Source organism: Aquarana catesbeiana, linkage group LG12, assembly GCF_042186555.1.
Source record: "Aquarana catesbeiana isolate 2022-GZ linkage group LG12, ASM4218655v1, whole genome shotgun sequence".
NCBI lineage: Eukaryota > Metazoa > Chordata > Amphibia > Anura > Ranidae > Aquarana > Aquarana catesbeiana.
In genome coordinates this window covers 187,314,573-187,330,283 of record NC_133335.1, presented here as the reverse complement: position 1 = coordinate 187,330,283, position 15,711 = coordinate 187,314,573, and the positions used below count along the sequence as shown (strand labels likewise).

Here is a 15,711-nt window from a genome sequence, read left to right as displayed (position 1 = left end):
ATACAGAGGAGGAGAACACGTCAGGCATGGACTGCCCCCCCAGCGATATCACTGTGCGGCTGGTCTCTCTCCACGCAGAGACCAGCCACTCCGATCTCCGGTGGCTGCTCTCTTTCTCTGATAGGAGGAGGGAGGGGAGATGGGCTTGAGCCTCGAAAAATACAGCAACGGCGGTGACCTGCGGAGGGAGTCGCCTCTGGACACAAAGAGGAGGAGGAGGGAGGGAAGCACTCTGGCGTTTCGGCGCCCCCACCTCTCTGGCGCCCGAGTGCACTGCACCCCGTGCACTCCGCCTGAGATCGGCCCTGGAAGCTGTAAAAATGCCCTGTGTGCATGAGGCCTTAGAATACTGTATCCAGTTCTGGAGACCTCACTTACAAAAAGATATCCATAAGATAGAATGAGTCCAGAGACGGTTAACAAAAATGGTGAAAGGTCTGGGGGAGAAAACATATCAAGAGCGACTTCAGGAACTTAATATGTAGGAGGAAAGAAGGGAAAGACATGATTAAAACTTTTAAATACATCAAAGGGGTACATAAACATCAGGAAGGCAGGGACAGCGTGTCCCTGCCGAGGAGATGAAGGGGCTCAGGTAAGTAAAATGGGGGGGCTGGGGGGCCGGTGACTGCTAGGTGTTTTTTCACCTTAATGCATATGCATTAAGGTAAAAAAACATGAGGGTTTTTTACCAACCCCTTTCACATGAATTTTAGTGCACACAAAACAATATTGAGTTGGCCCACCCTTTGCAGCTATAACAGCTTCAGCTCTTCTGGGAAGGCTGTCCACAAGGTTTAGGAGTGTGTCTATGGGGATGTTTGACCATTCTCCCAGAAGCGCATTTTTAAGGTCAGGCAATGATGTGTATGTGAAGGCCTGGCCCGCAGTCTCCACTATAATTCATCCCAAAGGTGTTCTATCAGGTTGAGGTCAGGACTCTGTGCAGGCCAGTCAAGTTCCTTCATCCCAAACTCGCTAATCCATGTCTTTATGGACCTTGCTTTGTGCACTGGTCCAAATCATTTGGTGGAGGGGGGATTATGGTGTGGGGTTGTTTTTCAGGGGTTGAGCTTGGCCCCTCAGTTCCAGTGAAGGGAACTCTTAGCCCAGGTTCACACTATAGTGATCTCAGACATCGCATGTGATTCGCACCCGCAACACAGGTGCCGAACACATGCGATGTCTGTGCGATGCGAGTTCAGCCATACATTTGTATGGCTGAACTCACATTGGATTTGCAGAAAAAAAAGGTGTAGGGACTTTGTTTCCCCCTGCACTGAATCGAATCGCATGGGTGAGAACACCCATGCGATCCGATTCCTGTCTGAATCCACAGTTCGCACTGCAATCTGTAAACGGATCTGGGGGTGTCATTAACATTGTATTGACACCCGCAGCAGTTCACAGAAGGCAGTGTGAACTACCTGCGGGAGAGATGCGATGCGGGAATCGGCGCTGGAATGTCTCTGGTTCCCGCATCGCTACAGTGTGAACCTAGGCTTAAGGCGACAGCATACCAAGACATTTGGATGATTTCATGCTCCCAACTTTGTGGGAACAGTTAGGGGATGGCCCCTTCTTGTTCCAAGATGACTGCGCACCAGTGTACAAAGAAAGGTCCATAAAGACATGGATGAGTGAGCTTGGGGTGGAGGAATTTGACTGGCCTGCACAGAGTCCTGACCTCAACCTGATGGAATACCTTTGGGATGAATTAGAGCGGAGACTGCGAGTTAGGCCTTCTCATCCTTATCAGTGCCTGACCTCACAAATGCTCTTCTGGAAGAATGGTCAAACATTCCCATGAACACCCTCCTAAACCTTGTGGACAACCTTCCCAGAAGAGCTGAAGCTGTTATAGCTGCAAAGGGTGGATCAACTCAATATTGTTTTGTGTGCACTAAAATTCATGTAAAAGGGTTGTAGACCCTCATGTTTTTTCACCTTAATGCATCCTATGCATTAAGGTGAAAAAACACCTGGCAGTCACCGGCCCCCCCAGCCCCCCCATTTTACTTACCTGAGCTCCTCAGCGGGGACGCGCTGTCCCTCTCTCCACGGGGTCCTGACTCTTGATTGGTTAGATTGATAGCAGCACAGCCATTGGCTCCCGCTGCTATCAATCAAATCCAATGACACGGGCGCTGGGGGCGGGGCCGAGTCCGGCATTCGTGTCTGTGGACACAAATGCTGGACTCGGGAGCGTGCCCGCAAGGTAACCCCCTCGGGAAAGCGCTTCTCGTAGGGGGTTATCTGATGTGGGGAGGAGACATGAGAGCCCACGGGAGACCCCAGAAGAGGGTGTTCGGGGGCACTCTGTGCAAAACAAGCTGCACAGTGGAGGTAAGTATGATATATTTGTTATTTAAAAAAAATAAAAAACGTTCCTTTACAATCACTTTATTGTATATCTTACTGAAAATAAACATTTGATAATTGTGCAGCAGAAAAAAACTGCAACTACCAACTTTTTTTCTACAAGGCCTCTGCTTTCAGAAAATATATCATGTGTTGGGGGTTTTAAGTCATTTTCTTCCCAAACATGCAGGTTTTAATAAAGTGTGAAAAATGAAAAAAAAAATATGTTCCAGTAGCAAATTGGTTAAACTAAATGATGTGGCAACTACAATTTTGGGTAGATAAGTCTGCCTGTTTATCTAAATTTAAGAAGTGTGCTTCAGATAAGCAAAATCATGACTTAATCTCCTTGAATGTATTTGCTAATTCCCTTTCACACTCAGTACCATATCACACTGGTCAGTAGGAGACCACAACCAACTTAGAAACCAAAGCCACACCTACCAACTTTCACAATTTTATTTTACGTGACCTGGAGTGTATAAGTATTGTACCGGTAAATATAATTCACCAGTGCCTTTTTGTATAGCAAGAGCGAAGTACAGACCACACATCATGGCCAGTAAGTATTTTTTATAATAAGGGTTACTCCATTCCACTGTTTGACCTGCTATATTATTGTGACTTCCATGCAGGAATCTGTTTATATTTGATGAACCTACATACACTATATTACCAAAAAGATGCCTGCCTGTATACTCACATAAACTTTAATAGCATCCCATTCTTATGCCCCGTACACACGGTCGGACTTTGTTCGGACATTCCGACAACAAAATCCTAGGATTTTTTCCGACGGATGTTGGCTCAAACTTGTCTTGCATACACACGGTCACACAAAGTTGTCAGAAAATCCGATCGTTCTAAACGCGGTGACGTAAAACACGTACGTCGGGACTATAAACGGGGCAGTGGCCAATAGCTTTCATCTCTTTATTTATTCTGAGCATGCGTGGCACTTTGTCCGTCGGATTTGTGTACACACGATCGGAATTTCCGACAACGGATTTTGTTGTCGGAAAATTTTATCTCCTGCTCTCAAACTTTGTGTGTCGGAAAATCCGATGGAAAATGTCCGATGGAGCCCACACACGGTCGGAATTTCCGACAACACGCTCCGATCGGACATTTTCCATCGGAAAATCCGACCGTGTGTACGGGGCATTAGTCTGTAGGGTTTAATATTGAGTTGGCCCACCCTTTGCAGCTATAACAGCTTCAACTCTTCTAGGAAGGCTGTCCACAAGGTTTAGGAATGTTTCTATGGGAATGTTTGACCATTCTTCCAGAATTGTATTTGTGAGGTCTGGCACTGATGTTGGATGAGAAGGCCTGGCTCGCAGTCTCCACTCTAATTCATCCCAAAGATGTTCTATCGGTTTGAGGTCAGAACTCTGTGCAGGCCAGCCAAGTTCTTCCACCCCAAACTCGCTCATCCATGTCTTTATGGACCTTGTTTGTGCACTGGTGCGCAGTCATGTTGGAACAGGAAGGGACCGTCCCCAAACTGTTCCCACAAAGTCGGGAGCATGAAATTGTCCAAAATGTCTTGGTATGCTGATGCCTTAAGAGTTCCCTTCACTGGAACTAAGGGGTGAAGCCCAACTCCCGAATAACAACCTCACACCATAATCCCCCCTGCACCAAATGATTTCGGACCAGTGCACAAAGCAAGGTCCATAAAGACATGGATGAGTGAGTTTGGAGTGGGGGAACTTTACTGGCCTGCACAGAGTCCTGACCTCAACCCAATAGAATACCTTTGAGATGAATTAGAGCGGAGGCTGCGAGTTAGCCCTTCTTATCCTTATCAGTGCCTGACCTCAAAAATGCTCTTCTGTAAGAATGGTCAAACATTCCCATAGACACACTCCTAAACCTTGTGGACAGCCTTCCCAGAAGAGTTGAAGCTGTTATAGCTGCATAGGGTGGGCCAACTCAATATTGAACCCTACGGACTAAGACTGCGATGTCATTAAAGTTCATATGTGTGTAAAGGCAGGTGTTCTAACACTTTTGGTAATATAGTGTACACCCAGCCTAAACTTCATAGCTGCAATCAGATGGTGCCAACAGAGGGATGTTGGTGGGCTCCAGTGATAAAAATCTGGCTTTAGCTATAATCGTAAAGGAAACCTGTATTTAAAGAAATACAGGGATGCCATTGCTCACCTGCTTCTGGCAATACTAGATGCCTGGCAGTCTCTGCTTTTAATACTTTTTAGTCACTGATCCAGAACAGACATATAGATTAGAAAGTCAGACTTAAGTTCACACTTCTAATCAACAGACAAGTTTAGGGTCAGAGCCAGTGGATCAGCATGACAGCCAGGCTACAAGAAATTTTAGAAAGAAAGGGAAAGTGTCTGCTATTCAAGTCTATGTTTAGTACAACAGCCGCAGAAAGATCCCTCACAGAGTTCCTTTAACTGTATAGACCTCCACCTTCTGGCTGAAAGTGGTTAATATAAATTATTCATACAGGCATACCGCACTTTTAAGTACACAATGGGGTTAATTTACTAAAGCTGGAAAGTGCAAAATCAGGCTCACTTCTGCATAGAAACCAACAAGCTTCCTGGTTTTGTTACTAAAGCTTAATTGAACAAGCTGGGGTTAGAAGCTCATTGGTTTCTATGCAGAAGTGAGCCTGATTTTGCACTTTCCAGCTTTAGTAAATAAACCCCATTGTGTACTTAAAAGTGGGGTATGCCTGTATACAATATTTACTATTTGATTAATTTAAAAAAGAAATTATTAAAGGAGAACTTTACTGAACCTATCAGAAACATAAATTATTATATATATATATATATATATATATATATATATATATATGATTTTAGTATACTGTAATATATATATATATATATATATATATATATATATATATATATTACAGTATACTATACATCAATATTTACTATTCCTTTATTTTTTTAGATAAATGGAATTGACTTTATGTATGTAAAAGTATAAAGCCTCAACTTTTTTCTTTAGTTTGGGATATAGCAGTGAGTGGTTACAGCCTCTATCAAAACTTTGTTGCTGTCTGGAACCCCACTGTGGAGATTCATCCTTGCTGTTATTTCTGGTGACCATTATTACCAGGTCAAAAAGTGGTGGGAAATCTAAAAGTTTAAAGTTGTCACGGGAACAGAAAGAGAGGGGGAGTCTTCCAATTGGACCTGTTCTGGTGACAACTGCCTAAAAGATGATTAGATGTCCTCTCACTTTCTGTTGTGTCTCCTCAACATGAAAAAAACAGGGCTTTTAACCATTTCCTACTTTTTCCAACACCAAAAGTGTTCTGGCTTTAGATACTAAAGAATAAGTGCATTCAAGACAAAGTGCACTTAATCCTTTTGACTATTTACCATGACCTAACCTGACCAGCCTTCTCTTTCCACCGATGTATACTTAGCTCGAACCAGTGGCCATGGCCTTTGTCTTTTTTTTTTAATTCTTGGCCTTACCTGTGCATTACAGCCCCATAGATTTCTATGTAGCTGTCTCTTTTTGTTTCCAACCTCATTACACAGCTCTGTGAAACAAAATAAACCTAAAATCCTCTAGGTCCAACAAATGATATAAATTGAATATTAAGAGGAATGGGGAGTGACTGTTGAAGTTAAGTGCAGATAAACGAAAGAAAAGAAAAATGAACCAGTTTGGACTCTACCCTCTTCCTCTTATTATCTAAAAAAGACTGCATAATCCTAGTAATGCTAACAGATTAAAGTGGTTCTAAAGGTAAAAGTTTTTTTATGCTAATGCATTCTTTGCATTAAGTTAAAAAAAACTTTTAACGGTGGTTCCCCAAGACTCCCCAGCCCCCCTAAATACTTACCCGAACCTGATCTTGGTCCAGCGCTGTGCAGCTCTTCTCCCCTCTCTCCGATCTCACAGGCTTGGCTGAGAGCAACGAGAGCCATTGGGTCCTGCTCCTGTCAATCAAAACCAATGAGCAGAGAGTGGGGGGCGGGGCAGGGCTGAGCCAGGCTGTGTCTGAACAGACCCAAAGAGCCCGGCTCAAAATCAAGCACACACAAGTGCCCGCCAGGGCAAGCAGTTTCCTATGGGGGCACTCGTAGCAGGGAGGAGCCAGAAGCGCCAGCGGGGACCCGAGAAGAGGAGGATCAGGGCTGCTCTCTGCAAAAGCATTACCCAGTGCAGGAAAGTATGACATTTTTTTTATTTTTTTTATCAAGCTTTACAATCACTTTAAGCTCTCCACTCCATCAACGCACATTGTACAAAGGCTTTATTAACACACAAAAAAAAAATGACACACAAACACATAAAAAACCCCAATAAAAACAACTACAAACCCACCCCTGCTTTTAAATATTCTATGAGTGTAGTTCATAGCATGCAATATTGTATCGGTAAATGGCAAAACATGCGAACAGACAAAAAAATTGTGCGAACACGCAAACCCCACTAAAGTCTATGGGACTCGAATGTGAAAAATCAAAATGCTAATTTTAAAGGCTAATATGCAAGTTATTGTCATAAAAAGTGTTTTGGGACCCGGGTCCTGCCCCAGGGGACATGTATCAATGCAAAAAACAATTTTAAAAATAAGAAGTTTAGAAATTAAGAAGTTTTTTCGGGAGCAGTGATTTTAATAATGCTTAAAGTAAAACAATAAAAGTGAAATATTCCTTTAAATATTGTGCCTGGGGGGGGGGTGACTATAGTATGCCTATAAAGTGGCACATTTTTCCCCTATTTAGAACAGTCCCTGCACAAAATGACATTTCTAAAGGAATAAAAGTCATATAAAACTGCTTGCAGCTGTAATGCAATGTTGCCCCCCCAGCCCATTACCAGGCCCATTACCAGGCCCTTTGGGTCTATGGATATTAGGGGCAACCCCGCACCCAAATAAAAAAAAAAGGCCTGGGCCCCCAGGCTCTATATACTTTGAACAGCAGCAGTAGGCAGTCCCCGGGTTACAAACAAGATAGGGACTGTAAGTTTGTTCTTAAGTTGAATCTGTTTGTAATTTGGAACAGGTACATTTTCTAAGTGTAGCTCCAGCCAAAAAATCTATTTTTAAGCTTTTTGGATAACATAGGGAAGGGTTATCATCACTCCTGTAACATTTGTTTTGCTGTCAGAAGATTTCACCTCACTTTCTGTCCCAATTGACAATTTTGGGTTATTGGGGAAACAAGGATTGGTGATAAAGCATCAGTGGAGACACTTCACATTCCCATATTAAGTCTTACAGGAGAGAATTTCCCTTCCTAGGGGTAGATTTCCTCTCACTTCCTGTGAGGTATAGTGGGGTTGGGGATCTCAGCTGATGAGGTGCAAGGAGAGGTCAGCCTTGTTCTTTGATGTGGGTCTTTTAAGTCCTGTTGCCATGGACTGCATGGGAGGTTGTCATATGTCTGGTCAAGCATGTGGTGCCCAAGCGGCTGCGGTTTTGGCCATGCTTGATACGCTTCAGACATATGTTGCAAACAGCAACGGTGCGATCTGCTGCACACGTCTCAAAAAAGGCTCACACCAAAGAACTTTTCAAAATATGTGGGGAGTCAGCAGCGCCCTGCACTTGCTTAGCTCTGCGGTGTGATGCAATAGGGTGGCTGCCCTTAAGCTGTCCCCTGGAGGGCATCCTGCTTCGTTGGAGATGTGCCTCCTCCTCCTCCTCTCTTCTATCAGACACCCGAGTAGAGTCAGTGACCTCATCATCCCCTCCCTCCTCATCACTGGAGAAAACTTGGCAGTATACTGCAGCTCGGGGAACATGACTGCCAGTTTCTTGACCTTCTTGGGCACCCCCTCTCTCTAGGTACATGTTACTCCCTTCCACAACCTGGGTACCATCATCGGAGCCTTCATATCGCTGCGCATCCTCCTGCAGCATGTACCCGACACTGTGGTCAAATAGTTCGGGGGACTCCTCCGTGCATGATGGTGGGCTAGGGAAGGAGTGACTGTTGACATGGAGCCAATGAAATAGGCCACTTTGGCAGCTGTATTGGCAGGCAAACTACTCTGAGCCTGGGTGATAGAGGATGAGGACGATGAGGAGGATGAGGATGGCTTTGTTATCCATTCCACCAACTCTTCTGCATGTTGTGGCTCAATAACACGGCCAGCTGCAGAAAAAAAGGACAAGCGTGCCCTGCGACCACGTGCTGAGGATGCACCGTGTCCAGGACCAGCACTGTCGACTGTAGACACAGAGCCTGCTTGCCCTCTTTTAGTGGCCTGTGAGCGTCTGCCTCTCCTTGGTGGTCTTCCGGACATGTTGTAAATTGTGTTTAGCAAAACCACACTACACTGTATTGTGTAGTGTGTACACCACCAGAAAAGTAGTAGCAAGTGCACTAGGGGTGCACGGTACTGTGTACACCAACAAAGGGTGTAATAACAACTATGGGTGTACTGTACCTATTGTGTACTGTGTACACCACCAGAAAAGTAGTAGCAACTGCACTAGGGGTGCACGGTACTGAGTACACCAACAAAAGTGTAATAACAACTATGGGTGCACTCTATGTATTGTGTACACCACCAGGAAAGCAGTAGCAACTGCACTAGGGTGCATGGTACTGTGTACACCAACAGAAGTTTAATAACAACTATGGGTGCACTGTATGTATTGTGTACTGTGTACACCACCAGAAAAGTAGTAGCAACTGCACTAGGGGTGCACGGTACTGTGTTCACCAACAGAAGTGTATTAACAACTATGGGTGCACTGTATGTATTGTGTACAACACCAGGAAAGCAGTAGCAACTGCACTACGGGTGCACAGTACTGTGTACACCAACAGAAGAGTAATAACAACTATGGGTGTACTGTATGTATTGTGTACTGTGTACACCACCAGAAAAGTAGTAGCAACTGCACTAGGGGTGCATGGTACTGTGTACACCAACAGAAGTGTAATAACAACTATGGGTGTACTGTATTGTGTACACCACCAGAAAAGTAGTAGCAACTGCACTAGGGGTGAACGGTATTGTGTACACCACCAGAAGTCTAATAGCATGAGTGCACTGTATGTATTGTGTACTGTGTACACCACCAGAAAAGTGAAGGGTTAGTGTGTGGGTGTGGCGCTGTCCTAATAGGCCACGCCCTACGCGTTTCGTCATAGGGACGTCATCTGGAGCGTGCCCAGTTGACGTCCCTATGACGAAACGCGTAGGGCGTGGCCTATTTTGACGCTTTTGCATCATCTCCCAGAGGATCACCAACTTAAATCTGACGCTCTCCTGTTTTGATGACACTTGGTTGCCTATTATAAACTGCTTAAATGTGAGTACCATTCTGTCATCTGCGTTCAATAAAGAGTGTTTTATGGTTTTACGCTATGGAATCTCCTCTTTCTTCTCTTATGCCTAAAACGTCACCATAACCCAGAAACAGCCTGTGGATTGCCGCACAGTGGCATACACTGTGACTGCGCATTACCCCCGCAGGGGTTAAAGAAGCTGCCTAAAACATCACTGTGACCCAGAAACAGCCTGTGGATTGCCGCACAGTGGCATACACTGTGACTGCGCATTACCCCCGCAGGGGTTAAAGAAGCTGGTGAGTGTCCGCATGATCACAAGACACGAGCACCTGGTCACCAAGATTAATACAAATACCTGCCTTGTTTTACAAAGATGTCAAGTTTTTCACTTAAGTTGCACTGAGCACTAGTCACGATTTAACCTATGTAATTATTCAGCAATGTTATGTTTGTCAAAGACTTTTAAATCAATCACTATATGGGGTTTTTATGCGGATGGAATAGTTTTGGCTAAAGTCATTTTTGATTTCATCCCCTGTTCCCTTTCCCCCCTCCCCCAATTCAAAGGGGGCCAACCTAGCCATTAAATTTGCTATATGCGATTTTGTTCATATTTTGTTTATAATTTACATGCGACTTTACATGTGGGATTTGGCTACACACGACTTACAAAGTATTTTTTAAACTAGGACAACGTTACACCTACACACTCCAAAGGGGGTCACTTTGCTGTTTTATGTTTGGTTTTATTTTCGTTTAATTTTTTATTTGCAATTTTGGTTTATACTTTATATGCAACTTTACATATGGGATTTGGCTACACACGATTTACAAAGTATTTCTATGAATTAGGACAGCGCCACACCCACACACTAACCCTTCACTTACCTTCTGTTTTTTCCACCTTGGTGGAAATCACATCTGTGGAGGCAGCAGTCCTTTATGCGATTTCTTCCATTGTTTCCATTTTTTTCCATTTTCTCCACTTTTTTCTCCACTAGGACAACGTTACACCTACACACTCCAAAGGGGGTCACTTTGCTGTTTTATGTTTGGTTTACACTTTATATGTGGCTACACACGATTTACCAAGTATTTCTATGAATGAGGACAGTGCCACACCCACACATTAACCCTTCACTTACCACCAGAAAAGTAGTAGCAACTGCACTAGGGGTGCACGGTACTGTGTACCGTGCACCAACAGAAGTGTGATAACAACTATGGGTGTACTGTATTGTGTACACCACCAGAAAAGTAGTAGCAACTGCATTAGGGGTGCATGGTACTGTGTACACCAACAGAAGTGTAATAACAACTATGGGTGTACTGTATTGTATACACCACCAGAAAAGTAGTAGCAACTGCACTATGGGTGCACGGTACTGTGTACACCAACAAAAGTGTAATAACAACTATGGGTGTACTGTGTACACCACCAGAAAAGTAGTAGCAACTGCACTAGGGGTGCACGGTACTGTGTACACCAACAGAAGTGTATTAACAACTATGGGTGCACTGTAAGTATTGTGTACACCACCAAGAAAGCAGTAGCAACCGCACTAGGGGTGTACGGTACTGTGTACACCAACAGAAGTTTAATAACAACTATGGGTGTACTGTATGTATTGTGTACTGTGTAATATACCCGAAGTATATTAGAAAAAGTACACCAGGAATGTCCTGCCGTCAGATATAGCTAAACTGGATACAGTGGATATATACATATATATATATATATACACGAGACTGTCTGTATATATATATATATATTAAATACACTGCAGCTAGCTGAATAACCTGCCTGCCTGAAGTATATTAGAAAAAGTACACCAGGAACAGCCTGCAGTCAGATATAGCTAAGATATAGCTAAACTAGACACAGTGGATATATATATATGTAGCGCTGGTAGATTTTCGATCTACCATATGTTAGGTAGATTTAGTAACTTGTTCGTTAAATAGGTTGTTTGCCTCTGTTCCAGCTTGGCTGACGTTGTGTGTGTTTCCAGACTGACCGGTGGGTGTCGCTGTTATTACTGGTCAGTAAAGTCGAAGCGTATGGATGCTCTTCTGTCCCGGAGACAATTCGGTGGAGGTGGTCCTCCGAGTTGCATTCTGGGTGAGGGTATTTATGGTAAAGACGCCATATTGTAGTGTTCATTTTACAGCCACCTGCTGGCCCTCCTGGCCGACAGGTATGCGTTAGAGAGCAATCTTGTGGTCCTCCGTTCCGGCGCAGGGGTGGGCCCAGAAGCTTGTCTGGGGCCTACCACAGCAGCCGAGGAATGGTCCTGAGCTGTCTATCCAGAAGGGAAGAAGCTGGACAACCGAGGAGATCCCAGGGGAGGACCCGTCATGGAAGGATCATGCAGCGTGCTGGTTTGGAGAGGGGCCTGGTGACTCGGTTGGAGGACATATCCTAAAGAGTAACTGTACAGCATAGTGTTGCCGGGTTGGCTTAAAGGTTCAAGCACTGTGACTGACGTTCACTACAGAAAAAAACGGTACATCCTGTGGCAGAGGACCGTACAGGTTTATCCCAACCAAGTCTGTGGCAGAGAATTTTGTTCGTGCTACGTACTGGCTGCTAGGCAAGTGAGAGAGGCCTATCCAGGCGAGCAAAGAGTGTGTACCACGAGGGGAGCGCATTCTATCGTAATATCCAAATTCTACCAGGACATTTGTCAAGAATCTTATAAGAAGATATTTGAGTTTCTTCTGCAGTTTCCCTTCTGCCTCTTTCCTGCTACTTCCTTAGTAAATCGTTTAATAAAGCATTGAAAACGTATTCAAGTGTTGGTGCGTGTATCGTCCAGAGGTAAACTCAACGGAACCCTAGACCCGGTGCCGGTAAAACAGAGGGAAGGAGAGTGAAGGTAACAAGCCCGCTTAAACCAGCAGCTCCACCGAGAGTTAGTGCTACATATGAATATATATATATATATATATATATATATATATATATATATATATATATATATATATATATATATATATATATATATATATATACACAAGACTGTCTGTATATATATATATTAAATACACTGCAGCTAACTGAATAACCTGCCTGCCTGAAGTATATTAGAAAAAGTAAACCAGGAACAGCCTGCAGTCAGATATAGCTAAACTGGATACAGTGGATATATATATATATATATATATATATATATATATATATACAAGACTGTCTGTATATATATATATATATATATATATATATATATATATATATTAAATACACTGCAGCTAACTGAATAACCTGCCTGCCTACTCAATATAAATGACACTCTCTCTCCGTCCACGTCAATAACACACTATACGGGGCCGACGTGCAGGCAGCCTTATATAGTGTGGGGCGTGGACTTAGTCCCCCTGAGCCATGATTGGCAAAAGGCACCCTGTCTTTGGCCAATTATGGCTTTCTTAACTGAGGGCGCTGGAATTGGCCAAAGCATGCAGCAGGTCATGGTGCATGCTTTGGCCAATCATTATACAGCAATGCACTGCGCGCCCGCAGTGCATTATGGGCCATTACGTGCCGCTCAAATTTGGCGCCAACGGCCCATAATGTTAGTTTTTCAATGAACGGGCGAACAGCCAATGTTCGAGTCGAACACATGTTGGACCTGAACAGAAAGCTCATCCCTAATAAGCACCAACAAATTGGGTTATGATCCAGTAAAAAAGTCCAGCATTACTTCCAGGACAGTTTTTACACTATATTACCAAAAGTATTGGGACACCTGCCTTTACACGCACATAGTTACATAGTAGGTGAGGTTGAAAAAAGACACAAGTCCATCAAGTCCAACATATTTGTATGATTATATGTCAGTATTACATTGTATATCCCTGTATGTTGCAGTCGTTCAGGTGCTTATCTAATAGTTTTTTTAAACTATCGAAGCTCCCCGTTGAGACCACCACCTGTGGAAGGGAATTCCACATCCTTGCCGCTCTTAAATGAACTTTAATGGCATCCCAGTCTTAGTTTGTAGTGTTCAATATTGTGTTGGCCCACCCTTTGCAGCTATAACAGCTTCAGCTCTTCTGGAAAGCTGTCCACAAGGTTTAGGAGTGTGTCCATGGGAATGTTTGACCATTCTTCCAGAAGCACATTTGTGAGGTTAGGCACTGATGTTGAACAAGAAGGCCTGGCTCGCATTCTCCGCTCTAATTCATCCCAAATGTGTTCTATTGGGTTGAGGTCAGGACTCTGTGCAGGCCAGTCAAGTTCCTCCACCCCAAACACGCTCATCCATGTCTTTATGGACCTTGCTTTGTGCATTGGTGTGCAGTCATGTTGGAACAGGAAGAGGCCATCCCCAAACTGTTCCCAGAAAGGTGGGAGCATGAAATTGTCCAAAATGTCTTGGTATGCTGACACCTTAAGAGTTCCCTTCACTGGAACCGATCTGGGGGTGTCATTAACATTGTATTGACACCTACAGTGGTTCGCAGAGGCAATGAGAACTGCCTGCGGGAGAGATGCAATGCGGGAACTGGCGCTGGAATTGCTCTGGTTCCCGCTTTGCTACAGTGTGAACCTAGGCTTAAGGCGACAGCATACCAAGACATTTTGGACAATTTCGTGCTCCCAACTTTGTGGGAACAGGTTGGGGATGGCCCCTTCTTGTGAGTTTGGGGTGGAGAAATTAAAAAAAAAAAAATAGGAAGTTTCCCCAGGGTTTTTTTAGCAGCAGAGAATTTGTACAAAAGTAGTTGATAAAAAAAAAAATTTATTAACAGACAATGAGAATTTCAAATGAACAATGATAAATCAATATAGGTAGTGCGACACAAAAACAAACATGGAACATCACTCATAGCAAGGAACACCCTATGTACAAGCATGGTTTGCCAATTGTATTTATGACGTATGTATCCACATGAAAAACCCCGATGCATTTCGACTCTTGCGGTTTTTCGGTCTCTTAAGGGGGATTTATATTCTAGGAAAATACCAAAGTATCTAATTAAAGTCATTGGACAATATAAAGAATGTAAGTATAGCATTTCAAATTGAGCAAAATGATATCTCCATACACATAGAGGTATAGTTATCAATGGGTGGATGAAGACATGAAGATGTATCGCTAAACCAGCATTGCAGGATTGTAGTTGTCCAAAAATCCCATCGCTGCCGCACATCCCCCTGCGTCCTCCGGGTGGGCACATAGTCCACCGAGCTTGCAGGGGGCCACGTTCTAGGACCCGGAGAGGAGGATGGGGGGTAAAACACCTGCGGATGGACATGCAAAGACTTTTTGTAAATAGTCGTTTAGATAATATTGGAGGAGTGTATAGAAGTGCTTGGCAGCTGTAGGCTGGTTGTTATTTGGTCACTAGTGGATTCATGTTATAGAAAAATTAATTAAGTTATACATGACATAGTGTAGTTTAATCGTTAGTTGGATTGGTTATAAAAAGGGTTGGCTAACAGTGAAGAAAGGTTGAGTGGGGGATGGCGTGTAGTGATGTGATTAGTGAAGTGAAAGTGCATGATGTGGGATTGATTGATGATGGGGCAAAACAAGTGTAAAAGTGAAAAAATTAAAAAACAAAAAAACACTGAAAAACTGAAAAACAAGTGTTAAAAGTGAAAACAATTGTATATGTGAAGTGGGAAGATGAAATGATGAAAGTGAGATAGATGTAGGTGCCAAAAAAGTGATGTGACACTGAATAGTATATACAGTACGTAAGGAAAGAGGATATGACTAAGGTTTTTACTACATAGGGATGATAGTGTAAGGTAAAAAAATCACGATGTTGGAAAATGACAATAAATGGGTATAACACAAGTACATAGATTAGCCAGTCAAACAGCATTCCAAAAGGCTGCACTTACCAAGCACTCCATCAGTTTTGTATTAGTATATAACAGCATTACCAGGGAACACCTCAGGATCTCCTGGGAGCTGTGGGGTTTTAAAGTGTTTGCATAATTGTCCATTGTCTGCAGGTGTCAGGCCCCTCCCCACTCACCCTCCCAATGGGTCTGCGGCGCCAAAAAGGCGTCGTCTGCGTGGTCCCCTCAGTGTTCCGGAAGGCATGGCCCCGGCATGAGCCGTCACCT

General features: G+C 43.6%; 1 protein-coding gene across 1 annotated transcript in view; it reads left to right on the top strand.

Moving 5' to 3' along the window:
- Positions 1-2,876: 2,876 nt before the first annotated feature.
- LOC141113284 (protein-glutamine gamma-glutamyltransferase 6-like) overlaps positions 2,877-15,711 on the top strand; it is a 139,577-nt gene continuing 126,742 nt past the window's right edge. Inside the window, exon 1 of the mRNA XM_073606316.1 lies at positions 2,877-2,923. Within this exon, the coding sequence (XP_073462417.1) occupies positions 2,917-2,923 (7 nt within the window). The 5' untranslated portion in view covers positions 2,877-2,916. The remainder of the gene's footprint in view (positions 2,924-15,711) is intronic.